Source organism: Phyllobates terribilis, unplaced genomic scaffold (assembly GCF_046119375.1).
Source record: "Phyllobates terribilis strain yellow unplaced genomic scaffold, ASM4611937v1 Scaffold_4__5_contigs__length_816908805, whole genome shotgun sequence".
Classification (NCBI taxonomy): Eukaryota; Metazoa; Chordata; class Amphibia; order Anura; family Dendrobatidae; genus Phyllobates; species Phyllobates terribilis.
The window spans coordinates 502,814,328-502,841,903 of NW_027362764.1; the positions used below are offsets into that span (position 1 = coordinate 502,814,328).

At 41.2% G+C, this 27,576-nt stretch overlaps 2 protein-coding genes across 3 annotated transcripts in view; one reads left to right on the forward strand and one right to left on the reverse strand.

Annotated features, from left to right (window-relative positions):
* NUP153 (nucleoporin 153) overlaps positions 1–23,536 on the reverse strand; it is a 61,920-nt gene extending 38,384 nt beyond the window's left edge. Inside the window, exons 1-8 of the mRNA XM_073678814.1 lie at positions 23,146–23,536; positions 16,452–16,680; positions 15,114–15,362; positions 14,904–15,040; positions 12,980–13,105; positions 11,298–11,414; positions 10,551–10,592; positions 9,404–9,457 (exon numbers count right to left, since the gene is read on the reverse strand). Coding sequence (XP_073534915.1) covers positions 9,404–9,457; positions 10,551–10,592; positions 11,298–11,414; positions 12,980–13,105; positions 14,904–15,040; positions 15,114–15,362; positions 16,452–16,680; positions 23,146–23,271 — 1,080 coding nt within the window. The 5' untranslated portion in view covers positions 23,272–23,536. The remainder of the gene's footprint in view (positions 1–9,403; positions 9,458–10,550; positions 10,593–11,297; positions 11,415–12,979; positions 13,106–14,903; positions 15,041–15,113; positions 15,363–16,451; positions 16,681–23,145) is intronic.
* Positions 23,537–23,651: 115 nt separating this feature from the next.
* LOC141264395 (uncharacterized) lies at positions 23,652–27,068 on the forward strand. 2 transcript variants are annotated; one of them, XM_073676690.1, is made up of 4 exons: positions 23,652–23,744; positions 24,465–24,567; positions 24,684–24,898; positions 25,300–27,068. In XM_073676690.1, exons 3-4 carry the CDS (start codon positions 24,703–24,705, stop codon positions 25,872–25,874), a joined length of 771 nt encoding a protein of 256 aa, XP_073532791.1. In that variant the 5' UTR covers positions 23,652–23,744; positions 24,465–24,567; positions 24,684–24,702; the 3' UTR covers positions 25,875–27,068. The 2 variants fall into 2 exon arrangements, with proteins under 2 accessions (XP_073532791.1, XP_073532792.1); XM_073676691.1 differs by having other exon boundaries at positions 24,687–24,898.
* Positions 27,069–27,576: the final 508 nt, after the last annotated feature.

Here is a 27,576-nt window from a genome sequence, read left to right on the forward strand (position 1 = left end):
CATTTGCATATCAACTCAAACACATATTTGTCAGTAATGAACATGAACTGTTGCGCTTTCCACTGTTATTTCATTTTAAGACTAGAAACGTCTCAAACGAGAGAATAAATGAAAAGACTGCCTGAATGGGCAAACAGCACAGTAATATTCCTTTCTTTTTTCTTCTTTGTTCCCATGACACCTTTGATAGAATACGCTCAACTTTATGTTAAGCAGGTCCTGTATATAACATTCACTTTTCTCAACAGAACATGTCAAGCTGGTCAACTACATGCATTTACACCCGCTCTTCAGTTAAAAGAAAATAGCTATGCCATTTGTTTTAGGTTAATGGGGTAAAGGCTCAATCCGGATGTGCAGACAAAAATAATTTACAGTTTATAGGCTTTACTATATTATTTTTCAATCTAAATTCAAAGTATGGTTACAGGATCTCACTATCAGTTTTCACTACTTTAACCCCTTTACCACCTTGGGGTTTTGCGTTTTCGTTTTTGGCTCCTCTTCATCCCAGAGGTATAACTTATTTTTCTGTCAATATGGCCATACGAGAGCTTGCTTTTTTGCGGGCGAGTTGCACTTTTGAACTACACTATTGGTTTTACCACATCGTGTATTGGAAAACTGGAAAAAAATTTAAAGTGGGGTGAAATTGGCAAAAAAGTGCAATTCCACAGTTTAATTTTTTATACATACATACATACAGTACAGACCAAAAGTTTGGACACACCTTCTCATTTAAAGATTTATCTGTATTTTCATGACTATGAAAATTGTACATTCACACTGAAGGCATCAAAACTATGAATTAACACATGTGGAATTATATACTTAACAAAAAAGTGTGAAACAACTGAAAATATGTCTTATATTCTAGGTTCTTCAAAGTAGCCACCTTTTGCTTTGATGACTGCTTTGCACACTCTTGGCATTCTCTTGATGAGCTTCAAGAGGTAGTTACCAGAAATGGTTTTCACTTCACAGGTGTGCCCTGTCAGGTTTAATAAGTGGGATTTCTTGCCTTATAAATGGGGTTGGGACCATCAGTTGTGTTGTGCAGAAGTCTGGTGGATACACAGCTGATAGTCCTACTGAATAGACTGTTAGAATTTGTTTTATGGCAAGAAAAAAGCAGCTAAGTAAAGAAAAACAAGTGGCCATCATTATTTTAAGAAATGAAGGTCAGTCAGTCTGAAAAATTGGGCAAACTTTGAAAGTGTCCCCAAGTGCAGTTGCAAAAACCATCAAGCGCTACAAAGAAACTGGATCACATGAGGACCGCCCCAGGAAAGGAAGACCAAGAGTCACCTCTGCTTCTGAGGATAAGTTTATCCGAGTCACCAGCCTCAGAAATCACAGGTTAACAGCAGCTCAGATTAGAGACCAGGTCAATGCCACACAGAGTTCTAGCAGCAGACACATCTCTACAACAACTGTTAAGAGGAGACTTTGTGCAGCAGGCCTTCATGGTAAAATAGCTGCTAGGAAACCACTGCTAAGGACAGGCAACAAGCAGAAGAGACTTGCTTGGGCTAAAGAACAAAAGGAATGGACATTAGACCAGTGGAAATCTGTGCTTTGGTCTGATGAGTCCAAATTTGAGATCTTTGGTTCCAACCACCGTGTCTTTGTGCGACGCAGAAAAGGTGAACGGATGGACTCTACATGCCTGGATCCCACCGTGAAGCATGGAGGAGGAGGTGTGATGGTGTGTGGGTGCTTTGCTGGTGACACTGTTGGGGATTTATTCAAAATTGAAGGCATACTGAACCAGCATGGCTACCACAGCATCTTGCAGCGGCATGCTATTCCATCCGGTTTGCGTTTAGTTGGACCATCATTTATTTTTCAACAGGACAATGACCCCAAACACACCTCCAGACTTTGTAAGGGCTATTTGACCAAGTAGGAGAGTGATGGGGTGCTACGCCAGATGACCTGGCCTCCACAGTCACCAGACCTGAACCTAATCGAGATGGTTTGGGGTGAGTTGGACCGCAGAGTGAAGGCAAAAGGGCCAACAAGTGCTAAGCATCTCTGGGAACTCCTTCAAGATTGTTGGAAGACCATTTCCGGTGACTACCTCTTGAAGCTCATCAAGAGAATGCCAAGAGTGTGCAAAGCAGTCATCAAAGCAAAAGGTGGCTACTTTGAAGAACCTAGAATATAAGACATATTTTCAGTTGTTTCACACTTTTTTGTTAAGTATATAATTCCACATGTGTTAATTCATAGTTTTGATGCCTTCAGTGTGAATGTACAATTTTCAAAGTCATGAAAATACAGAAAAAAAAAAAAACTTTAAATGAGAAGGCGTGTCCAAACTTTTGGTCTGTACTGTATACACATACATATACACACACACACACACACATACATACACATCATGTTCACTAAATTCTAAAACTGACCTGCCATTACGAGGTCGCAGATACCAAACATGTATAGGTTCTTTTTTTAAGTGGTGCAAAAAAAAAAAAAAAAAAAAAGGTTGCCATTTTCCAAGACCCGTAGAATCTCCATTTTTCGGGATCTGAAGCCGGGTGAAGGCTTATTTTTTACGCGCTGAGCTGACGGTTTTATTTTGATAACATTTAGGGGTAAATACGATCTTTTGATCGCCTGTTATTGCAAACCAAAAAAACGTAATTCTGGCGTTATGATTTTGTTTCTCATTATGCCGTTTACTGGATTAATTATTCTTTTATATTGATAGATCAGTTGATTCTGAAAGCGGAGATAAAAAAAAATAAATCAAAATATACACATTTTGTATTTTATTTTGAATGAGGCAAAAGAAGGGTGATTTAAACTTTTAAATTTTTTTTTCAAATATTTACTTTTTTGTTTAACTTTACACTTGCTTTAATAGTCTCCATGGAAGACTAGAAGCTGTGATCATTTGATCGCCTGTGATACACACAGCAGGACTTCAGTCCTGCTGTGTGTAGCTAAAGTGCTCAATTGCTCATAGCATCCCCGCAATTACAACCGCAGAAGTCTCCTGCAGACCCAGGTTGTCATGCCAACCAATTGGCGACCTGTGATCATGTGACACAGGCGCCGACGGGTGGGACTAGTAACGTCCTTCTGCCGCAGCCATTTTAAATGCCGCTGTCAGAGATTGACAGCAGCATTTAACATGTTAACAGCGGCGGGTGGACAGTGAGTCCATCCACCAACGGATGTTAGGGGCACATGACAGCTGATCAGCTCTGGAGGAAGATTCTCGGGGAGGTCTTAATAGATCATTTATTAAGAAAAACGTTGATTTCCCTGGAATAAGACAATATTGCAGATCTCAAGGTATCATTTTTCTATGAGCTGTATGTTCATATAGGCAGGTTGATCCTACTAACACATGCCCTTTAACTCGAATATCAAAAAGCATGGCAGATACTACAACCCCTGGCAAAAATTATGGAATCACTGGGCTCCAACCTGCAAAGCTGATCTGGCAACAGCAACCAGGGAAAGTTGGAGCCAGACTGATGAAGAGTACTGTTTGTCACTCATTAAGTCCATGCCTCAGAGACTGCAAGCTGTTATTAAAGCCAGAGGTGGTGCAACAAAATACTAGTGATGTATTGGAGTGTTCTTTTGTGTGTTTGTTTTTCATTATTCCATAATTTTTTCCCACAACTTGGTCTGAAAAAAAAATACCCTTACTGAGTACCACATTTTTTTTTCTTGATTTCTTTTAGTGTTTCTTAAAGCCATAAAGTTGCCATTTGAAATGACTTTAGTTTTGTGCCATGTCTGTGATCTGCTTTTTTTCAACAACATTACACAGCTGAATCAACATCCTCCGAGCCCAGTGATTTCATAATTTTTGCCAGGGGTTGTACAAAGGGGCTATAATGCCCCTGTAGGAGACGTCACTGTTCTCTGCTCGCTGGGTATTTTGACAATGTGCTCTGTTCCCGGCTCAGATCAGCAGTAACAATCCGGTACATCGCACAGTGCAGTGTATTAAGCCCAGCTCCTGAAACAAGCGTCACTGATGTTGTTTTCTTTCAGAGAGGGGGCAGGGACAGCGGTAGTGACCGCAGCCTCTGCCCCCTGATGGTGCTTCATTTGAATATCCCAGCATGCACTGGAATTCTAAAACTAAGTGTCATCAAAAAGGAAGTGGGAAAAAAAGAAGAAAAAAAAAAGAAAAGCTATTATTGTAGTCAGCGAATGGTAGGGATTTTTTAAATTCAAGTATATTAGAAAATAGTTTAGATTATAGTACTAAATAGATAGGGATTTAGGAGGTGTAAGATTAGCTCTCCGGTAGATGCTGGTGCGCACACAGGTGTCCGCTTCGTTGGTTCCAAACGTGCGGTTTAGTAAATATCCATAAACCATCTAGCTTAAACAAAAACAGCCTCTTCTGGGTATAAAAAGTACAAAGGCACCAAAACAGAAAATGAATAGTCCATACAAAGCACAGGCTCAGCCGTTTAAATGTCAGACCTTCACTCCGCCTCTAGCAGACACTGAGCCACACAAGCAAAATGTTTTTCATCTTGTACAAACCACACTAATGATACAGCTGGACTTCCTTATATCTGCCATATTACATTTTTTTCTTTTTTACTTCACAATATTGATCAAGAATCTGAAGTATGTTATTGACATTATTATTATACTCCCGCCTTAAAATGTTTTCCACTACTAATTTAACTCCCTTTCACATGTCCTAACTCTTCTTAACTATCAGTTTTCTAATATACGCCACCTGCCCTGCTCCTGTAAGCTCATCTCTATGTGGGCCATCTAGTCTTCTGTTGCGGGGCTCTAAGTGCGGGTGCCGAGCAGGTTCAGAACGCTATTAACCTGCAGATTAACAGCATTTTTTTCACGTGACAGGTTCCCTTTAAATGATAACCCATTCTTATTGAAGTGGCTTTAATGGACTTTAACGACACTTACATCATTTGTATGATTTTAATAATTGCTGTTAATGTTTTATGGTGTTAAAACCAAATAACCATCTAGATGCTGCAGTTGCTACTGACAGCGGCATATAAGGGTTGAATGGCCACGAATGGTGCTAGCACTAACTGTAGCAGGGCATCAGCTAAAATATAGAGCTGGCACCCACTGATGAAGTCGCTTCTGCTTGTGAGCTGGCTTCAACATTGTACTGTACATATTCAGCAGTTTGTGGGAACACGCTGCACTGTACAAGTACAACAGATGTCTGAAAGGGGTTAATATATACATCCCAATAATATTCTCTACTCTAGTGCTGAAACAGGAGTTCTTTAGGGGAACATAAATCCCCTTATTAGTTGGCTATTTTCTTTTTTTTTGTGAGTGGGGGGCTAGTTTTATGAGGGATGTGCTGTAGTTTTAACATCCAGTTTAAATAATTTTATATTGTGACAGATCATACTTTTATGGACACAATGAAAAACATGCTTTATTTTTCAACTGGGAAAAGAGTTGCGTCTTAAACTTTTTTTTATTGTTTCGGTATTTAAAAGTGTGAATTTCTACTTTAGTTTTTAGTCTGCTCTGGAAACCTAAACCTGCAATAGTTTGATTGCTTATACTGTAATAGAAACTCTCCTATGGAGCCCAGCAAGTGGTCCTTAAGGAAGACCTTAATACTCCCCCTTCATGTAAAATAATCTCTGGAGGCAGAGTTATCTTCCAGGCAGCGTCCTCCCCAGAGCCTGGAAGAGGTCATTTATATCAAGTGATAAAAGATTTAGTCACAAGACACCTGATATGAGGCTTATAGGGATCACCTTCCTCAGCAGCCTATAATCTGTATGCCCATATTAATAGTTTAGATACTGGTGACAGATTCCCTTTAAGGGGAAAAACTTGGGCCATATGTTATAAATCACTACTGAAGCACAACAGTGTTTTGTACACATTAGCTCTTGATGGACGATGCAGGTGAGTTAGTGAAAGACTCTGAAGAGGGTTGATATACTCTACGCTTCCCTATATGTCGGTGGTGAGATCAGTACGTTCCTTGGCTAGGCTAACTTTCCATCGCTTTCTGTAGAGTTGAGAGAGTTCTTAGATATGCCACTGAGCATGGAAGAACTGGAGCTAGCAATAGGGTCAATAGACAAAACAGCTAAAGCATTCAATAGTGTTGAAAGGCCCCATCTCTGGGGAATACTGGAGAATGTGCTGCTTGGGCAGGGAATTAGCTTGTGGGCTAAGTGATGTGCTCTGGTCCTAAAGCTAGAATGAGAACCAATGGAAGCCTCTCAGGTTGTGTTTCATTAAGTAGGCGCATACGGCAGGGGTGCCTACTGTTCTCCCAATAATCTATCATCACTACTGAGTGCCTGGCTGTCCGGGCAATAGTAGATCAAGGTTTCAATTATGGCCCAATAGCAAACAAATACTTTATCTCCTTCGTGTCCTTTTTTGGCTTCCGCTTAATCGAATTCACCACATAAATGATAATTTTAGAGTCGTGATATGAAAAAGAGGCCACTTCAGACAAAAACTGGACATTTTACAAAGTCCCAAGTATGATGTAGTTTGGGACTTCCGAACCCATGGTAATAAACCTAGCAGCTCAAAGTTAGAATTTAAGGAGTTGGGTTGATGATCAAGAGACAAACATTAGTGGAGATGTTTAGAAGTACTACTTAAAATCAGTGTTGTGGAGTCCGTGTCTATTTTGGTGGCGTCGGAGTCAGAGCCCAAGTCAGTATAAAATGGATAGACACCTAAAATATATAATACATTGGGTACAGTAGTTCAATGCAGTTTGTGGGGAATATTTTTTCATAAGAATTTGGGAAAATTATGAAAGGTCCTATAAATGTCTGTCCTATTCCTGATCTAAGGGTCTAACTTTTAGTTGAGATGAATCTGTGCTGCACTTTATGTACATGCTCAGTAGTGAGGCAGTGAGATGAATCTGTGCTGCACTTTATGTACATGCTCAGTAGTGAGGCAGTGAGATGAATCTGTGCTGCACTTTATGTACATGCTCAGTAGTGAGGCAGTGAGATGAATCTGTGCTGCACTTTATGTACATGCTCAGTAGTGAGGCAGTGAGATGAATCTGTGCTGCACTTTATGTACATGCTCAGTAGTGAGGCAGTGAGATGAATCTGTGCTGCACTTTATGTACATGCTCAGTAGTAAGGCAGTGAGATGAATCTGTGCTGCACTTTATGTACATGCTCAGTAGTAAGGCAGTGAGATGAATCTGTGCTGCACTTTATGTACATACTCAGTAGTGAGATGAATCTGTGCAGCACTTTATGTACATACTCAGTAGTGAGATGAATCTGTGCTGCACTTTATGTACATACTCAGTAGTGAGGCAGGGAGAGGAATCTGTGCTGCACTTTATGTACATGCTCAGTAGTGAGGCAGTGAGAGGAATCTGTGCTGCACTTTATGTACATGCTCAGTAGTGAGGCAGTGAGATGAATCTGTGCTGCACTTTATGTACACGCTCAGTAGTGAGGCAGTGAGATGAATCTGTGCTGCACTTTATGTACATGCTCAGTAGTGAGGCAGTGAGAGGAATCTGTGCTGCACTTTATGTACATGCTCAGTAGTGAGGCAGTGAGATGAATCTGTGCTGCACTTTATGTACACGCTCAGTAGTGAGGCAGTGAGATGAATCTGTGCTGCACTTTATGTACATGCTCAGTAGTGAGGCAGTGAGATGAATCTGTGCTGCACTTTATGTACACGCTCAGTAGTGAGGCAGTGAGATGAATCTGTGCTGCACTTTATGTACATGCTCAGTAGTGAGATGAATCTGTGCTGCACTTTATGTACACGCTCAGTAGTGAGGCAGTGAGATGAATCTGTGCTGCACTTTATGTACATGCTCAGTAGTGAGATGAATCTGTGCTGCACTTTATGTACACGCTCAGTAGTGAGGCAGTGAGATGAATTTGTGCTGCACTTTATGTACATGCTCAGTAGTGAGATGAATCTGTGCTGCACTTTATGTACATGCGCAGTAGTGAGATGAATCTGTGCTGCACTTTATGTACATACTCAGTAGTGAGGCAGTGCTGTGGAGTCGGCGTCAGGGAAATTGAGGAGTCAGAGGTTTGGCACTGCTTACAATACACTAATTTACTGGTTGTTTTGGAAAGAAGGAACATATAATGAAGTGAGGTTACAGATAGTGGGGCCGTGGCACTAGATATTTCAAGGCTTAGTTATCGATTGCCTAATACTTTCTTCATTTCAAGAATTAGAGGAATTTAACCGCTCACATGAGTGTATTACCAATACCTTAAGATACAGAAGGTTTGTGATGCACAACCCCCCCCCCCCCCCTAGAAATACAGTCAGAGATGATTTTGAGTGCCACAGCGAATGCAGGAAAAACCCTTTAGCCTGGTTTCTATAGCCTCATTATTTATATCATATACCTGGAAAAATATCCCTTTATTAAGATGCGTGAATGGAAGAGAAATATTGCAAATATTGCTTAAGAGCAATGGAAAAAAGTTCTTCATACTATCTCCATACCATTTCTTTGGAGAAAAGCTGTACAATTCCAAAACAGTAATTCATAAAATATATAAGACCCTTTTGTTTCTTCATAATATCGGAATCAGGGCAGATGCCAAGTGTGAAAAATGCTTGTCTCAGCCTAATGCGCTCTGCTACGGGATTGTCCACTGCTACTGTAGAGTCACACAAGCTTATAAAAAAAATAAATCGTTCAGTTTCATCCAGAAAATTCTGAATTTTTCTCTCGCTGGTCATCCATGTGCAGTGCAATTGCATTCTGCTTTTTACAGCAGCAGCTGTTAATCATTTACAAGCCATTTACAGTTTGCAATGTAGCAGTAAAAATCGGATGATCTGTGGCTCCGTATGGCATCTGATTTCCTTTTACACTGCCATAGACTTGAATGGCTGAGTCCATGGAAGAAACTAGCGGATTATTTTTTCACATGCAGACTCAGTCAGTGTAAAAAAGAAATAAGATTGCTTATCTGCACAGCCCCAGTGAATGACATTGGTCCGAATGCTGTCCGTTTTTTCCATGGACAGTCAAATCCAGCTGGTATAGTTAGAGGACCCAAGGTTTATTTACTATGCTACGTGAAAAACTGTTACTGGACCGCCATGGAAATATTGCAGTAGGACTTTTGATCCCTTAGCATCATTACGCGTATGTTTTGACACCAGATATAAAATGTATTTAAAAAAAAAATTGGGATATAGCTGTTTAGACTACACTAATTCCTAGAATTAAAGTATGGCCACCACTGTAGATCAGGCCAACCAGTCAAGCAAGAGTTCGGTACAACATGGTCACAGATAAGCAAGGTTTTGTTGCAATCTCACCATCTTAAAGAGGGAAAACAAACCAAAAAAACACAATATTCCATTTTTACTCCATATTCACAATAATTAGATGAGAGCCTTAAAAGATATTCTCAATTCTTACCTTTTTCCTTTTGGATGAATTATCTGCAACATCAGTAACACTATTTTCTGGGGTCTGCACAGAAAACAAATATTTCACATTAATATTCCAGGACTGCAGTGAAGTAGCACTTTGAGAATACGTCATTACAGAACGACAGTTATTACTTTTAGTATTTTTTCTAAACTAAGGAGAACAGATTTATGTACCTTCCTTTTACACAGTTAGGCCACGTCCCCACTATCAGTATTTGGTCAGTATTTTTTCTCAGGAGTGGGAGCCAAAACCAGGTGAGGAACAATCAGAGAAAAGGTATAATAGAAACAAGTCACCAATTCTGCATTTATCACCCACTCCTGAAAAAAAATACTGACCGACTACTGATAGTGGGGCCGTGGCCTTAGGGTTCAGTGACGTCCGTGATCAAGGAAGCAGTTACAAAACTAAAAGAAAAAAAAAAAACACTGATCACGAGAAAGTGGGCTTCAAGCGACAGTATCAAAGTGGTTTCAATAGAGGGGCAGGGATGCATGTGCACTACTGTTCAGTCATCTCCATCAGTCCCATAGACATTATACAAAGTGGTAGAGTGCATGTGTGACTGCCTTAGTGCCTAAGGGGGAACGTTTCTCCTTGTGGAAAGTGCCAAGACGACGTAAAGAGACTTATAGGCCATGCAATGCTCCATTAAGAATTTAAATATGCAAATAGTGTCTTCAGAGAAGAAGAGGACCTGAACTACAGCACCACCTATTGGATGTAGTAATTCTAAAAAAATCAATATCGACCTTTAACAAGCATTGCTGCATGACTTAAGAGGCCAAACCAGAAACTCCATTTGCAGACATCTGTTTCAGGGTGTTTGCCTCTCCAGGACATCTGATTTGGCATCTAAGTGGAAACGTTTTGATTTGTGGAGAGTGCCAAGTCAGTGCAAGGAGACTTATAGGACATGTATTGCTCATCTGGGAATAAGTGACACTAGAGTTCAAGTCTTCTTCATCCTCTCTGAAGTAGCTATTTGCAGCCTTTACTCAGTAAAACTGTTCTGAAACAGAGGCTTAGGCACTCCTGCAGAAAGGCAATGTTTTTTTTTGTGGACAAACCCCATTACCAAACATTTTGAATTGAAATCAGATACCTGTTCTTTCCACAGTAATCTACTCACCATTGCTGAAGGAGAGGAGATTGAAGGTATTCTCCTGGCATCCTGAAATCAAGGAAAAGAGAAACCAATTGAGCATACATTCGTGAAGCATGGATAATACTTGGCCCTACCACCAGGTCTCTAGACCACCACTAAGTGCCTCCTAGGCATATATGAGGCTGTTTGCTAGAGCCAGGAGACTCAGTCTGGCTGGGTTTTGTGATCCAAGTGCGATCTGTGTTCCACGGATGTGTGAAAATGGTCAAAACAGAGATTCCTTCATAATCCACTAAGCATTTTTAAAGATACAGGGGTTAAGATTTGGCAAAACAGTCTCAGGGATCAATCACTGAAGAATTTATGGGCTTATTAAACCTAATGTGACACAAACTTCATGCAGTATTTTCAGCAAGTGTTAGATACTGTGTTAATAAAGAAAATAATCAGATCGCACCTGTTTAAAAATGTAATTTTAGAAAGTAAAGCCTTGAATATATCTAAAAAAGTTACAAACTTCCACACAATTTGTGAAAACTTCCTACAGTTGTGTATGTATAGTATTAGGGCATATTTGCAATAGGATAAAGCGTAGACCTTTAATTGTAGTTTTTAGGTTACTATTTACTAGCCTTTCTAAGCAGCTAATAAGACCAATATTGGTTATAGCACAAACCTTGCACACAAGTCTTGTGTCAAGTTAAGGAAGCAAGAGATGTGTGTGTGTCAGTGCCTAAGTTACAGTTACTTAATTCATAAATAGTCTGTTACCGCCAAAGGGCTGGACATCTTCTCCAGAGATTGCAGAATTCTCCGAGCAGTGGAGCTTGTAACACCATAAGACTGAATATTTGCTGGTTTAGGTTTCACTTGCTTTCTCATAGGTGCCTAAAGTAACAAACAAACAAAAAAAATAAGGGGATATGAAATAATGCATTCATATTATGGCAGGAAAAATTCTAGAAAAAAGGTAGCCAGTGAACATGGAATTTTACAATCTACAAGTGTTCAAACAAGCTTCTCACTTGCCGCAACAGCGAAATTACAGCCAAGGCCTGTATCAGCAGTCAGGCGGGAAGTTAACAAGCAGACGACAGGTGCTCAGCTGAACATGTACAGCGCGCCAAACCAAGGGAAGGGGAAAACAAGCTGTAAATACACGTCAGAGCGCAGCAGCTGGGAAAAAGATCCAGTACTACACATCACACCGAAGACTAACAAAAACAACTAGACCCTGTAAAATACTCCTTAACATGATATTTTCCTCTTCAAAAAGGCAGGTGTATGCATACAGTGTTACTCCTAAATTAAGACCATAAAAATTAAAGGGGATACCTTCACTTTAAAAAGTTAGGTATTCTGAATAGGTCCAGGAGTGGGGTACAATGAGAAAAAAACAACATAACATACAGACAGAGTGGAGCAGCCTTCAAATTTTGTTAGAACCAGTGCTGGTTTCTGGATGAAATGTGAAAGCACCACCTAACCAACAGCCACAGATTGGCAGCAGAAGTCACGTGGTGCCCACAGAATGGCAGGAGACAGAATATTGAGCAGCACAGGTGCAGTAAAAGAGTATAGCATTTTTTTTTTTTTTTCATAAACCCCACACTGAGCCCATTGAGAACATCATTCTAAAGGAGGAGAAAACCTCCAACACCTAACCAACGTTAGAAATCCAATGCTGGCGGCCTGTGTATGGAGCAGACTCAAGAGCTGCATTGAACACGCAGTATCTGCCAGCAATAGCAGCAGTCAGAGTTGAGCTCCGTTTGCACCTTTTATACCTTTACCACTGTCAATCTCTTAACAGTAAGAAAGCGGGTCTTCTGTGCTGATGGTGTGCAACAGAAGCAGGAACCTTAATCAATACTACATCAGAGTTGGGTCTCACACAACCCTATCAGATGAGCGGAAAAGCCACTTTATCATCACTTTATATTGGATAACACGCTATTGCACTTTTCTTGTTCCCTAGTTATTTTCCTAATCTCTAACAGTGGCATTTAGGGCGTGCCGTTTGCATAGGCGCTGCTCCATGTGCCCATCCCTCTCCAACCCACTATGTAATCAAGGGGAGCTGATGGATTGCCATGGCAGTCAGAAGCCTGCAGAGGGCACCTGTGCTTGCCACATCAGTACTCTTTTGAAACTAACTACATGCTGGGCATTATAGGAGACTTTCCTTATATACTACAGCAGTATATAGAACAAATGATCAGATAATTTCAGGTTCAAGTACCCCAGTGAGATATTAAAAAAAAAGGTCTTAAATACGAGTTTCAGGAAATATTGACAAATTTTTTGGTTCATTTACAAATTAGATTTTCACCACTTCACACACAAAAAAAAAAGAAACACTCATTACAAGTTGGGTATTGCTGTAATTCTACTGGAATAAAAAATTGTGTTCCTAGGTTATGTTTACTGCACAAGGACATCCTTAAAATTACCTGATATGGAGTGCTGCGGACCCTTGATGTACGTGCAGATGCCGCACCTCCATAAGTCGTCTTTCCTGGATAGAAAGGAGAATCCCCAAGTTGACTGGATTTTAAGACTGATGAGTTTCCAAGAGACTGCATTAAAAAAAAGTTACAAAAATGGCAATTTTTAATACACATGATAAATAGGTAATTAAGGCTACAAGTAATTTGAAAGGTCAATAACTGGCAATCATTGGAATGTACATCAGTATACCCATCTAATGAATACAGCACATAGTAGATGTCAGAAAATCCCACTAGTGGTGCTTCACACTACCAGCAATTTCCAGAGTAAAAGGGCTTTTATGCCCCATTTAAAGTGTACCTTCATTAAGAGACCAAGTGCCAGTCGGTCAACATTAAATCTAAGATTGGAGATCTGTTCGCTAGAAGAGAATCCAGAGTATATATAGGCAGAAAATGGCACTCACCCTTTCACGACATAAGACGTATATTCACATCATATGTCGTGTTAGATTTTGATGCGGGCTCCTGCGCTGAGCCTGCATTATTTCCCTGCACATTACAGATGATTTAATTACCTGCCATGTGCCTTTAACAACTGCAGGTGGATCGGAGCTCCGTCCGCTGCTGTCAATCTCTGACAGCGGGATTTAACAAGCGCCAGCCAGAAGCGTGTCACAAATCCCACCCATCGGCACCCCTGTCACGTGATGAGGGGGCGCCAATGGTTTGTCATGACAGGTCTGCAGAAGACCCCCGTGCCAGTCATTATGATACAACTGTGAACGCCCTCTTGTGGCCGGCGTTCATAGGAGATAACCTAATGACTATATCCTGAGGAAGAAGTTGTGAATGACTTCAAAAAGCGTTGACTTTTAATCTGTTTAAATACATTTTTTTCAAGAATACATCGGCATCCTGGAATCTTCATCAGCAGCACAGGATATACACATTCTGCCTGGAACACCACATGGCTATATTGACGTAAAAATAAAAAAAAGTTATGGCGCTTGCAAGAAAGGGAGAAAAAAAACAAAAATGACCATGGTGTGAACGGGTTAAAACAGCAGTTTCTTTGCAGAAAGGATCACTATATAGCCGTTTCGCCTATAGCTGTGCTTCCTCTGGCCTCAAGACCCAGCGTTCCTATTGCATTAGTCCAGATCATAAAAACTAACAGGACAATTTCGCAATCAGTATTTCTGTCCGTTGTGGTGGTCATTGTGCAGACGTTAGTAACAGCCATGAAATGCAATCTCAAGATGTCGGGAGGCCTGAGGAAACATAGCCAAACTCAAAACAACCATTACCTTAAGTCTTTCTACATAGTACTGCTGTTTTAAGACTACAGATTAATAAGAATTTTTTATTTTTTTTTAATCTGTGCAGCTTTCTGGTTATGTAGTAATCTAGCTTGAAGATAAATAGTTACTTTTTGTAGGATATCCCAATTTGCTCCTGTAGGGATGTAATGACCAATTCAGTGCCAGTGATTTCTGTTATGTTACTAGAAGGGCAAACCGACATGGCGCTCAAAAGGACAGATAGCCCCTTTAACCAAAAGTTAGAGTCAAGTTCAAAGACCACACAAACGATCTAAAGTTTCTAAAACTAGAGGAACATATGGGTTACATTTTACAAACTGCAAAGGATTCAAAGTCTATAAATTATGCTGACTGCAAAAAAAAAAAAGAAAATGGAATCTACCCCGGTACGTCATCATTCCCTTGCTAAATGGATATATGCAGCAGTGGCTATGGCTGTATTCTAACACTTAAGATTAAAGTTATATTTACTTTCCAAATGTGTTACTCAAAGCTTTGTAGAGTACAGCATGAACCCCTTGGAAATCCAGGCAAAACAGTCATATTACAATAATATATACAAAAGGATGTCAGGGAAAAAAACCAAAGACAACAGCACATACCGGTGACAGAGAGCCAAACGTAGACAGGTTAAATGTTGGTTTCCTGGAGTTCATAGACGAGTTATGTGAAAGATGTGAACGATCTGCTTCAGGAGACCAAAGAGGGGGTGCATTCAGATTTCTTGTGACAACAATGTCTGGCAAAAGAAATAAAAAGTCTTAAAACACAATTTCATAAACCAATTAAAATCAACATATAGCAACATTTACCTTTATCAGATGCTCTCGAGGAAAACCCACTGGTTGTTGAAATGTTATCATCGTCGTGCTGAGAGGTAGAGTCCTTAATTTCCTTCACCAGTGAAAAATTAGAAGTGCCAATAGGATAGGTAGAAGATGTAGAGGGTTGGCAGTTAAGTGCAGGAGAATCCAATATGTTGAAATTTAGGTTAGCTCTATGTAGCGATGGCCGGGTTAACACTTCAGGCAGATTTAATGCCAATCGACTTGTTGAGTGATCTGCAAATGTTAGATTTATAGCATCAATATTTGACATTTCAAAATAAAAATTAAAAAAAAATTAATACATTTGTTAAACAAAACAATAATTTATTTATAGCCGCTAGGAGAAATGCCAAATTTTATCAATTAAAAATAAATGCACAAAATGGAAAGTGATATAGGCAAGAAATACAGGCTGTGGCAATATACATCTCAGACTCTGAGAAACCTGCTCTAAGCTATTTTGGGGGAAGTGTTCTTTCCTTGGAATGTTGCTGCCTGCTTATGATTGCTCATACAGGGGTAAAAAATAAAAAAAAGTACCCCCCCCCACCCATGAAAATGGTCTTATACCCACTTGGACTTAAAGTGTTAACTCATGAAGTGCCATATACTTTAATTACTAATCTCTCCGTAATGGAGAAGGAAAATAAAAGAGTAAAAAACAAACAAAAAAAACGTTTAACTCTGCTACTACATAATAGCCAGTTCAACATGAAAAAATTTGACGAAAGGTCATCTTCAAAGTGGACCTCTTTCTAAATAATTTGAGCATCTTTTCTTGTAACTGTTGCATAACTTGCGCCTTCCTCCGTTATTCCTTCAATGGGTATTACTAGCGATGAGCAGAAGTGCTTGTTACTTGAGGTTGCACAGAGTATCGCGAGTGCTCCAGTGACATGTTCGAGTCCCAGCGGCAGCATGTTTCATGGCTGTCTAACAGTCGCAAAACATGTGGCCGCGGGGACGTGAACATGTCACTGGAGCGCCCGCGATACTCTGTGCATACCCGAGCACCCTAGGCAAACTTCAGTGGCGAGCACTTGCGCTCATCACTAGGTATTACCATTTGAGGGGGTTTGTCTCTACACGCCAACACTGTAATTAGCGGCAGACTGCAGGGACATACCCCTTTGAAAGAGGAAGAGTTACATCCAGTTGTTAATTTACTTCCACTTCTAGGAGGAGTAACTGAGGAACAGAACACTACACAACTTCAAGAAAAGACACTGCATAATTATTTCATGGGGAATAAAGCATTTACGAAGACAGACATGTCAGAAGAGGTGACAGGTATGCCTTAAATGGAGAGTCATTATTGCCTACCTTCCTGGGTCCTAACATGCTCAGGAGTGATTCTGTCATCTGTAGTTGCAGGCAGGTCTTCCTGAACATAGGTGTGACTTTGTTCTTCGTTTTGTCTATCATCAGAATGGTCTTCAGCGCGAATCAAGCTTGAGGATCTGCCAGGGACCTCGTCTTCTTTGTTAAAATATTTCTGCAGCCAAGCTGGAACAATGCTCTTTACAGTATCTGTGACACGACTGATGATACCCTGTGGGTGATGGAAAAGAGAATATCTTAAAAGAGAATCTGTCACCAGAACTATCTAATCCGTATAGATCATGAAATAGACCACCTATTCCTGATGATCCATTTCAGAATAACTAACCTTTTCTGGACACTCGGCAATTTAGGAGAACAATATATCCCAAGTATATTCAGACTGTAAACCATCTCTGCCCACCTAGCTAAACTGACAGCCTCCGCTCACTGCCATCCTCCCTGCTCCTGCCATCTTGCACACTCCTTAGCACTACAGTAAGAAAGTGACTGTCTTCCTGCAGCACCTACAGTGTGTCATAAGTGTCTACCGCATCAGCAGCAAGAACCTAGTTCAGCAAGGGTAACTGTGTATATGTACATTACATCTATGGTAAATCTGCCCAGACATCAGGATGGTCTTTGGCGATCAGTCACAGTTCTGGAGGAAGGAGATGAAACTGAATATTGATGAACCACAAGCTTGCTGCACCACCACACCATTAACATTATTTCCTGGGAAAAGGGGAATAAATGTATTTTAAAAGGACCAAAGAAGTGTAGAAACCTTACAAGAAGCTGAGTGGTGTTTAATGAACTGGACAAATAGCTGATATTAGATGAGCATGGATCTTCTAGTGACAGATTAGCAGAAACCATTTGCAAAGAATAAATCCTCTAAAGTCACAAAATGTAATCAGTAACGGAGTATACAATACTGTTAGCTAGGTGAATTTAGCTAATCTTTCTCATAAAACGTAGCCTACCTTGACCCTCCTTGTAATCTAAATCCCCCTTGATGTCATGAGAACCAATGGCCAGGCTTATGAAACAATAATCCCTTCTAGAAACAGGAGTACGAAGAAAAAAGCTGCACATATCAATACAATAACATTGTCTGAATAAGGAGAAGTGGCTTTTACACACAAACTCACCAATAAATTGTTGTCTGAGTGCAAAATTACTCATCACCAAACTGTTCTATGGCAGTTTACAGGCAAGAACGAAAGGGTTACACAAGAGGACTCGAGTAACGTCACAAAAGCATACAAACGAGAAAAATAAAAATGAATATTATGTTTTATCTATAATCCATCAGCCTGGCACCCTTTCTTCCAATCAAATTGGTTCCCTCTTCATACTTTGTTCTACTCCTGAAGCTACCGGTAGTTGGTCTTAACCCTAAATATGACAAAAGTTCAAATCGGACCCAGAATAAGTCAACTGCTCTACACCTCCACCAAAAATGGAAGAGAAGTTAGATGTACTTTTAATCGTCATCAGCTGTCATTGAGAGATGTCTCCATTTCACATCCAGTGTCTTTTGTCCTGAAGTGTGTTTTGGTAGTTTCCCGACAGCTTTTTGCAACTTCTGACAGCAGTTTTTTTTTTACTTGTATGAAATAGTTAGCGTCTGAAGAAAGGTCAGGTCACTTCTTTTAACCGCTTTGTCTTTGGAAACCTGAAGCAGTTAGACTATGTGCACACGATGCGGATTTAATGCGTTTTTGCGGTGGATTTTTTTTAACTTGTAATAGGTCTGGCATGTACTGCAATGCAAATCCTCATGTGCTGTACACATCATGCGGAAATTTCCACTGCGGATTCACATTGCGTTAAACTGCAGCAAGACCAATTCTAGTGAGATTCCGCTGCGAAAACGCCGCCATTGACTTGCAGTGGACCGCATAACTACGTGTAGTCATGCGGATCTTATGCGATTTAATACATGGATGGTACCCGGGTCTGGAGAAGAGGAGACTCTCATCCGACCCAGGTACCATCGTACCTACAAGTTAAAAAAGAATTATAAAGATAAAAATAAAAAAAATATAATACTCATATCTCTGGCGCCCCCGGTGTCCTCCCGGCGACGATGCGCTCTCCTCAGCTCCCAGCGGTGATCTGCAAGGTCCTTCGGTGACGTCATTTAGTCAGCTGATGGTCACACGACCATCACCTGACCGCTGACATCATGGTAGGCCTTCTACCAAGCGTTTCTGTGGCGGAATTGCCGCTGCGGAAACGCTTAAAAAAGGCATCGTGGGCACACAGCCTTACTCCAGTTTTCTGGTGTGAACACTGATGAATCAGGGCAAACATCTTTTTCAGGCAAATTTCACTCTGAAAACCTCCGGAAAAGCGCTAAACTCTCAAAAGAATGAACAAATACATATGTAAAAACGACTTGCTGTTCAATCTTTAAAGCGCACCTGTCAGCAGGACTGTGCTTAGTAAACCACATACACTGTCAGGTGGGCGCCGTTATACTGAGTAATATGATACCTTTGATGATGAAATCCGCCCTGTGGTTCTGGTGTAATCTTTATTTTAATTTCTAACATAATGATATGCTTGTGCGCTCATCATGTATCCCTATCTGTGGCTTCTGACAGGTCACTGTGCTTTCAGTCACCTGCCTACTGTTTTAAATACTGACTTTGTAATTTCTGTCACACATTGAAATTTACATTCCCTAAAACGGATGCAGCCGCCAGCGCATGCGCAGCAGTATCTCTCGGCAACTGAGAAATGCTAGTGCGCCGGCGGCAGTGGCCATATTGCTGCAGACAAATTTATTTTTCCTCTAGTAAAATGGCATCCACGCGTGCGCAATAGCTAAGCGCCGAGCGGCGCCATGTTGCTGGAGGAAAAATAAATTTACCTACAGCAATATGGCTGCCGCCGCCCCTGACGTAGCATTTCTCAGATGCCAAGAGATAGCACTGCGCATGCACGGCACCATATTGCTGCACCCAAATTATTTTTCCAAAAGCAAAATGGCATCCGCGTGTGCGCAGTAGTATCTCTCGGCAAACGAGAGATGCTACTGCACATGCACAGGCTGCCGCGGGCATTTTGGGGAATGTAAATTTCAATGTGACACAAAAATTTCAAAGTCAGTATGTAAAATAGTAGGCATGTCACTGAAAGCACAGTGACCTGTCACAAGGCACAGATAGGAATACATGAATACATAATGAGAGCACATGCATATCATTATGTCAGAAATGAAAATAAAGATTATAAAAGAACCACTAGACGGATTTCATCAACAAAGGTATCATTTTACTCAGTATAACGGCGCCCACCTGACAGTGTATGTGGTTTACTAAGCACAATCCCGCTGACAGGTGCGCTTTAAGAGTCTTTTAACCTCATCGAAAGACTCCAAGCGGTTAAAAGAAGTGAGCTAGCCATTCTTCATGCATTTTCCATTCTGAAGACGATCTATACTTTATAAGAAATCAGAGGGAGGTCTCAAAAGACACCTGGGTATCTTTTTTTTAGTGTTTTGGTGTTTTTGCTAGACAAACCACTAGAATTTTCTTCACTGTTGAATGAAGTGTACAAAAAAAAAATGCCCCAAAGACTCTGGGCAAAAAAAAAGTTGCCGGAGGTCAAAAAAGTGCTTGGAAAACGTAAAAAAACTCACTACCATTGCCCAATGAGCCTACCTCTTAAACTCAGGGTTCACCCAGCGAAAAAAAGCTGTTGTACGCACATACCCTTAGGCGACTTGAACTTGCGATCGCTTATACTACATACCATACAGTACATAGTGAAAATAAGGGTCTCCTATGACGTTCAGCCTGTATCAAGACTGCAGCAACGGAGGGCCTTCAGCTGGTGGGGGGCTACATGAGTTTACTGCGGTCATTTTAATTATTGGTGGATTGCAATAATCTGCTTGTTCTACAGAGAGTCGGGGATTACTGAACATGTGAAGTGTATTGGAGTTACCCATGAACTTTGTAAGAACTCATGTTTGTGCATTCCTCCATGTAGTCAGCCCTCTGTATAGAGCTGTGTTTCCCAACTCCGGTCCTCAAGAGCCACCAACAAATCATGTTTTCAAGATTTCCTTAGTATTGCACAGGTGATATTTGCATCACCTGGACAGGCAATAATCCCATCACCTGTGTAATGCTAAGGAAATCCTGAAAACATGATCTGTTGATGGGCCTTGAGGACCGGAGTTGGGAGAACACTGGTATAGAGCATATATGGCTCACAATATAATAGAGACAGTAATGTCAAAACATTGGAGGGTAGAAAAGGTTAAAGTTGATCTCTCTCATAATTGCTGCCAAAGTTAAAAAGGGATTTTTTTCTATATCTGTGGCTGCCTAATTCTAAGGTTGGAGGGAGGGATTTCTGCCAGTTGAACCCCCACTGATCACAGTATTTTGGAATATCCTAGTAATACGCCACCAGATTTTGTAGTAGAAGAATCCAAAACGGCAGCATATTATAATAGTATATGGGATAATATGAAGCTGTTTACTACAAAGAATACAGCAGATTACAGCTTACAAGGACTCATCTCAGAAGTTGCAGTCGCAAGATGGCGGTGTGGGACTGGAGCAGCACCGGGAAGAGCTGAACACGGCGGCTGGCAAGTATAGTAAAGACAGGGAACTTACATTAACCCGCTCCGCCCGGAAGCACATCACTCACCCCGCCCATCGGCGAGCCCGTCACATGATCGCGGGGCGCACATAGGCTGTCATGACAACCAGGGGTCTGCTGATGAGCCCCGTACCTGTCATCGCAATCCTTTGGTGAATGCCGGCCAGTGGCCGACGCTCATGGGATATCGTGATTCCTTCCATGTATAGCACAAGTGATAGGACGATCGCAGCTTCAAGTTCTCTGAAGGGACTAACAAATACAATAAAAAGTAGGGGGAAAAAAAACAAAAAAACATACAAGTTCAATTTACCCCCTCTTTACCACCTTAAAAAAAAATCAAACAATTAAAAAAACAACACCACATAATTGGTAACGCTGCGTTCATAAAAGTCTGGTCTATTAAAATATAACTTAAAAAATTAAATTAACACTATCAGTAAAAAGTGCGCCAAGAAAAAAATTAAAACGCTTAAATTACGTTTTTTTGGCCACTGCAACATTGCCATAATATGAGACAGAGGACATCAAAACATAGTGATGCACATTGCATCACTAACAAGCCAATGGGGGCAGTGTACATAGCAACTAGGACGTGACAGGTTCACATAGGTTTACATAGCAACTAGGATGTGACTAAAAAATATTGTTGCGATATTTTAAGAGCCCTAACCTTTTTTTTGCCTAGTGCTCACCGTGTAGGATAGTTTTAGGACCTTTTTTTTTTTTTTTTTTTTTTAAACAAGTTATTATTTTAGTCACCATTAATCCACAGAGCTTTTTATACATTAGTGGCACTGTCCCCATTGGGGCTCACAATCTAGATTCCCTATCAGTATGTCTTTGGAGTTGGGAGGTTGGTTAGTCTCAGATTAATGTCAACTGAAATGAAAAAAAAAAAAAAAAAGCTAAAGTCAGCCCCTCCAACCGTTATAGAAATGAGCAGCCAGACACCTGCAGACACAGGAGACCCTCGCTGACAGTGGCGCTGTTGAACCTAGGAACACCAAGATCTTTAATGGTGCCAGATGATTAGGGAAGTTATAATCCACCTTTTCATGCACATTTATGTGGATTTTTTTTTTAAACCTAGACAACCCCTTTCTTTTACACATATGAGCTGAGTGTGCTATGAAAATAAAGAATAGCACATACTCACCTACCAGTCTCTGCTCTCTTCTGGCGATTGTTTTACTCAGATTATAATCAGTAAGTGGTGAGAGTCACCCTGTCTTTAAATTACAATAATAAAGGCGTTTCCAATTTTAAAAAAAACACTCTACCCAGGCAGCAAATAGTTTTAAAATCAGATTTTGCCTTACTTATCCTCCCCCGAGTCTCCACTGCTGTTCCCAGTCTCGGTTAAAAGGGTTGTTCAGGACTTTAACATTGATGGCCTAGTCTTAGGATAGGCCATCATCAATGTCTGATGGGTGGGGGTGCGACATCGATCAGCTGTTCCCAGTGTTGTCTCAAACTGCTCAGTTATGGAGCTGCACAGCCATGTTAACTGTATAGCGGCCACGTACTGCATATCTATCGCTTATTGATTTGAATGGCGGACAGTTGTAACTACTATACAGTCGACGGAGCGGTGCAGTTACAGGTAACAGCTGATCAGAGGGGTGCAGGGTGTTACATCCCCACAGATCAGACACCGATTACCTATCCTAAGGGTGGACCATCAATGTTAAAGTCCCAGATAACCCCTTCAATGTTTGCACACATGGTGGGCAGTGGGGAAACCTAGCCTGGACCTGGGGAGGAGGAGTAAGGAAAAGGTTATTTTTAAAACAACCCTGCAGTCAGGAGTAGGGGTTTCTTTTTGCCAAAACCTTAAAATCCCTTTAAGACTTTAGCAGCAGATACTTGATCATTTCACATGTGGTGGGAAGAAGCCTCACACTAGCAGCAGCCTGACCCCGGGATCACCTGTGTGCAGGGTCACATGGACAGGCAGTAACAACAGAGGGTACAATATCCAGCAGATCGCTGCACTCAGGGAGAGAGCGGGCAGCAGCCACCACAGCCTGGAGCACATGGACGCCGTCCCGACCACACTCACCTGCTGCTGCTGGCCTTGTGTCCGGCTCTTGCTGTACGGGGTCCTCCCGGAACTCAGGTGATATCTCCGGGTCCGGATCTTTCCTCCAGGGCCCGCTCCCCCTCCACCTCCTCCCGCTGCCGCCATCCGGCTGACTCCTCCTCGGGTCACTCCGGCCCGAGGACTCTGTGCGTTTACTACTCTTGTAGGACGAACAGTGATGGCCGCTCTGACAATCGTCGTCAGTCTAGGCCCGGTTGTGCGGGCCGGAAATGTCTGGTTTCGTCAAGAGAACACTTAACTCAGTTCCCGGTAGGTGTGCGGCGAGTCTCCAGGCCTCCACTCCTCACACTGCCCGCCTGTGTCTCACTGCGCTTGCCCGCGTATTCGACGATTCGAAGGCGTAGTGACGACATACAATGAGAACGCGAGGAGCTTGCCGGGAAATGTAGTCCTGGATTGTGAGAAGAGACGAATACTGAACGCAGGAAAGAGACGACGTGATGACGTAGAAAGGAAGAAGCAACGTCAATTGCGCCGTGCTTTCTTATTGGTTGAGGTTAGAGGCGGGAGCGGATGTGGGGACTGAGTGTTTGTGTTATGCAACTCTTCACACCGTGGTGTGTGTGCTGCTGTGCTGCTGTGCTGCCACTAACATTACCACGCGTGCTTTTTCCTCATGGCTTCCACATAAACTGAACTCTGTTTTTGGATATATTTTGCTACTAATTGGTTTGGGAGGGCGCAGGGTGTTTAGTCCCTTTTTTTGTGTGTGGTTTGAGGCATTTTATGCTTTTTGGGTTTTTTTCTGTGTCACACACTTTTGAAAGCTTCCCCCCCCCCCCAAACAGAAGTTTTATGCTGCTGCTGTATCTATTGCACTCTGCCTTATAACACTAGAACTACTGATGGAGTCATTTTGACTCCTTTCGTTTTTTATTTCTCTTCTGTGACTACATTTTTCAGAATTCCGGCTTGAAACTCGGTGACTTTTCCTCAAATATGATGTGAAAAAAGATTTTGTGAGAATAAATAATTTTGGTGAAAAGTTTGCGCGTTTGTTTCAAAATTTACCAAGAACTACTGAAGGGAGTCATTTTGACTCCCTACTATATTTTGAGGTCCTTTTGTCACTAAATGTTGCTATAAAGTTTTGTGCATAATTTTTTCACTCTGTCTTATTTACCCTGATGTTCATATAGATGTAGTTCAATTTACATGTCAACTTTTCACATTTTCCTTGTGTTTTACCTGCTTGTATTACTGTGTAATGCTGAACAAAATAGCTTGTTTACTCTAGGCTCTTATCTTATGCTAATGAAGGGTGGTGTTTTTCTAAGGTCCTAGCAGGAGACAGTATTCTGGATAGTAACTTTACTTTCAGTTCAGCTGAAGAGACAAAGAGAACAGACGCAGACATACGAGCTCTGAAGACTCATACAGGTATGAATTGTTATGAAATAGTTTAGCTGTCTGTCAACTGATTCAGCCCACCTACTTTTGAAGGTGGCAGAACAGTTATTATTTCTTTTAGTTTTCATTTCATTTCTATTTTTCAGCAGGGAACTATATAGAATTATGGAATTTGTGAGGAATATGGAGAGAAGACGTTTGATAAAGCCTCAGGATATTCTGGCTACTTTGCAATCCATACCGGAGGATGAATCGGAATCCGAATTGCAGGAACATGTATTTGATTCTGACAGTGATGAAGATTTCATTCCTCAGAACATATCAAGTGAATCTGAAGACTCAGAAGGAACAAATCCAGAAGGTAAGTAGTTATGTGTATTTATTTGTTCTTCCACACACTGAGTTAGGGCCTGTGCACACTAGCAGAATTCTGGCTGAATAGCCATCTGGATATTCTTGCCGCAATACAGGCCGTACCTGCCCGCTCATGCCTGAAGCTCCGCTCCAAACCCCGGGCTGGAGCCGCTGTCAGGGACAGAGCAGCGCTTGCTTACGCGCGAGCACGGCTCCGTCCCAGACAGCGGCTCCAGCCCGGGGTTCGGAGCGGAGCTTCAGGTATGAAACTCCGCTCTGTACCTGAGCGGGCAGGTACGGGCCGGATTGTGGTGAGAATATCTGGTCGGATATTCCGCCGCTAATCCAGCCAGTGTGCACGGACCCTTACAAAACAAAAATTCTAAATATTCATCAACTTTTTTACAGATATTCCAAGCACATCAACTGGGGATCGGGCTCATGCAGTTATGTTGCCTCGTGACCATCCTCCTGGTCGTGGACAGAAAAAATCAGCAAAACGTCCCAGAAATGAAAGAACAACAGATAACGATGGCGGCGAAGGTAATGCAACAACAAACACCAGAGAAGGCGAATCTGAAGGAATACTAGTTTCAGCGGATGGTATTCAATGGAAACCTGTTGAAATTGGAGAACACTTGCCTGGTAGGCGTGACAGCCAAAATATTCTTCAAGAAGCACCTGGCCCTACAGGATACGCCAGAAGAAATATCATTATCTATAGTCCTTTGAGCGCATGGCGTTTATTTTTTGATTCATATATATTGACACATATAAAGAACTGTACGCTTGCAGAAGCATGCAGGAACAATAATTTACAGTTTACTCTATCTGATGAGGAGCTAGATGCATTCATTGCGATATTCTATGCTCGTGGAATATCTGGCACGAACAGTCACTCGATTAGCAGTATTTGGTGTAATGACTGGGGAATACCTTTTGCAAAGCGACAATGTCTAGGGACCGCTTTGTTGAAATTATGAGGTTTCTCAGATTTGATGAGAAATCTACTCGATCGGAGAGACTGCAAACGGACAAGTTTGCTCTATTTTCTACTGTGTGGGACAGGTTTATTGAAAATTGTATTGCGTGTTACAAACCTGGCCCATACATAACGGTGGTTGAGCAACTTTTCCCAAGCAAAACTAGGTGTCCATTCACGCAGTACATGCCTTCCAAACCAGATAAATATGGCCACAAATATTGGCTAGCTGTTGATAAGAGGAGCAAATATCTGGCAAATGGCTTCCCTTATCTAGGCAAAGATGACACACGCCGTGCTGAGGACCGTTTAGCTGACCATGTGGTAATGAAGTTATTGGACCCGTTTTTGAAAAAAGGTCGCAATGTTACAACCGATAATTATTTTACTTCAGTAAAATTAGCTAAACAGCTAAAAAGCAAAGGAACAACCATCGTGGGAACACTGAACAAGATAAGGCGAGAAGTGCCTAAAGAAATAAAATCCATGAAAGAGGAATTGTACAACACTAAAGTGTTTAGAAATGAAGACAATTTTACACTTACAGTATATCAAGGAAAGCCCAACAAAAATGTTGTCATTTTGAGTTCCGTCCATCCAGATGTTGTTGTTGCGTCTGATTCTGCTAAAAAAAACTCCAGAAACGGTAAAGTTTTACAATGAAACAAAATATGGAGTAGATGTAGTGGATCAGATGGCACGAAAATATACCACACGAACATGCACAAGGAGATGGCCTGTTCATGCATTTGAAAATGCCTTAGACTTTGCGGGTATAAATGCATGGATAATATTCAAGGAGATTACCCACCAAAAAATGTCACGCAAGGCATTTTTGCAAACGCTTGTGAGAGAGTTGAGTGGTCCTTATGTCACAGATAGGGAAAAGGGTTCCACGTCCCAAGTTTCTACATGCTCAGAAGTGATGGTTCAAACAAAATTTTGCCAGATCAAAGAAAAGTGCAAGAAAAATAGATCTGTCGGAAATTGTAAGACTTGTGGTAAGTCTTTGTGTGGGCAATGTACTGCCATAAATCAAAGGCAATGCCTAAAATGCGAAACACCAAATGTTTAGAAGGTGAATTCTGCGCCATATTTTCATTTTTATGCTCCTCCACCTACATTTTCTCTGCTTTTTGTTCTTCAGTTGTTTATATGTGTGCACTTGAATAAAAAAAAATGTTTGAAAAACGTCTATTATAATTATTGTTATTTTCTGTAGAAAAATAAAAGCAGAAAAAAAAATCAAAAGCATTACTGTTGGATCTCACAATAATAATACATTACAAAAAATATAATTAATAAATAACCACAAATGAAACTCTAAAAATAAACGAAAACAAGCAAGGAGTCAAAATGACTCCTTTCAGTAGTTCTAGGCGGGGTCACGAGTCCAGTAGTCCTAGTGTTAACCCCTTCACCCCTAGGTGATTTTTTTTCCTCCAAGAGCCCTAACTTATTTTTCTGTCGCTGTAGCCATATGAGGGTCTGATTTTTGCGGGATGAGTTGTACTTTTGAATTGCATAATTGATTTTTTATCACATTGCGCACTCGATAACAGGAAGAAAAAACTCCAATTGCAAAAAGTGCAATTCTACAATTGTTTATTTACCATTCACTATTTGGTAAAACTGAGCTGGCGATACGATTCTCCTGATTAGTACGAGTACGCAGATAACAAACATGTATAGTTTTGGGGGGT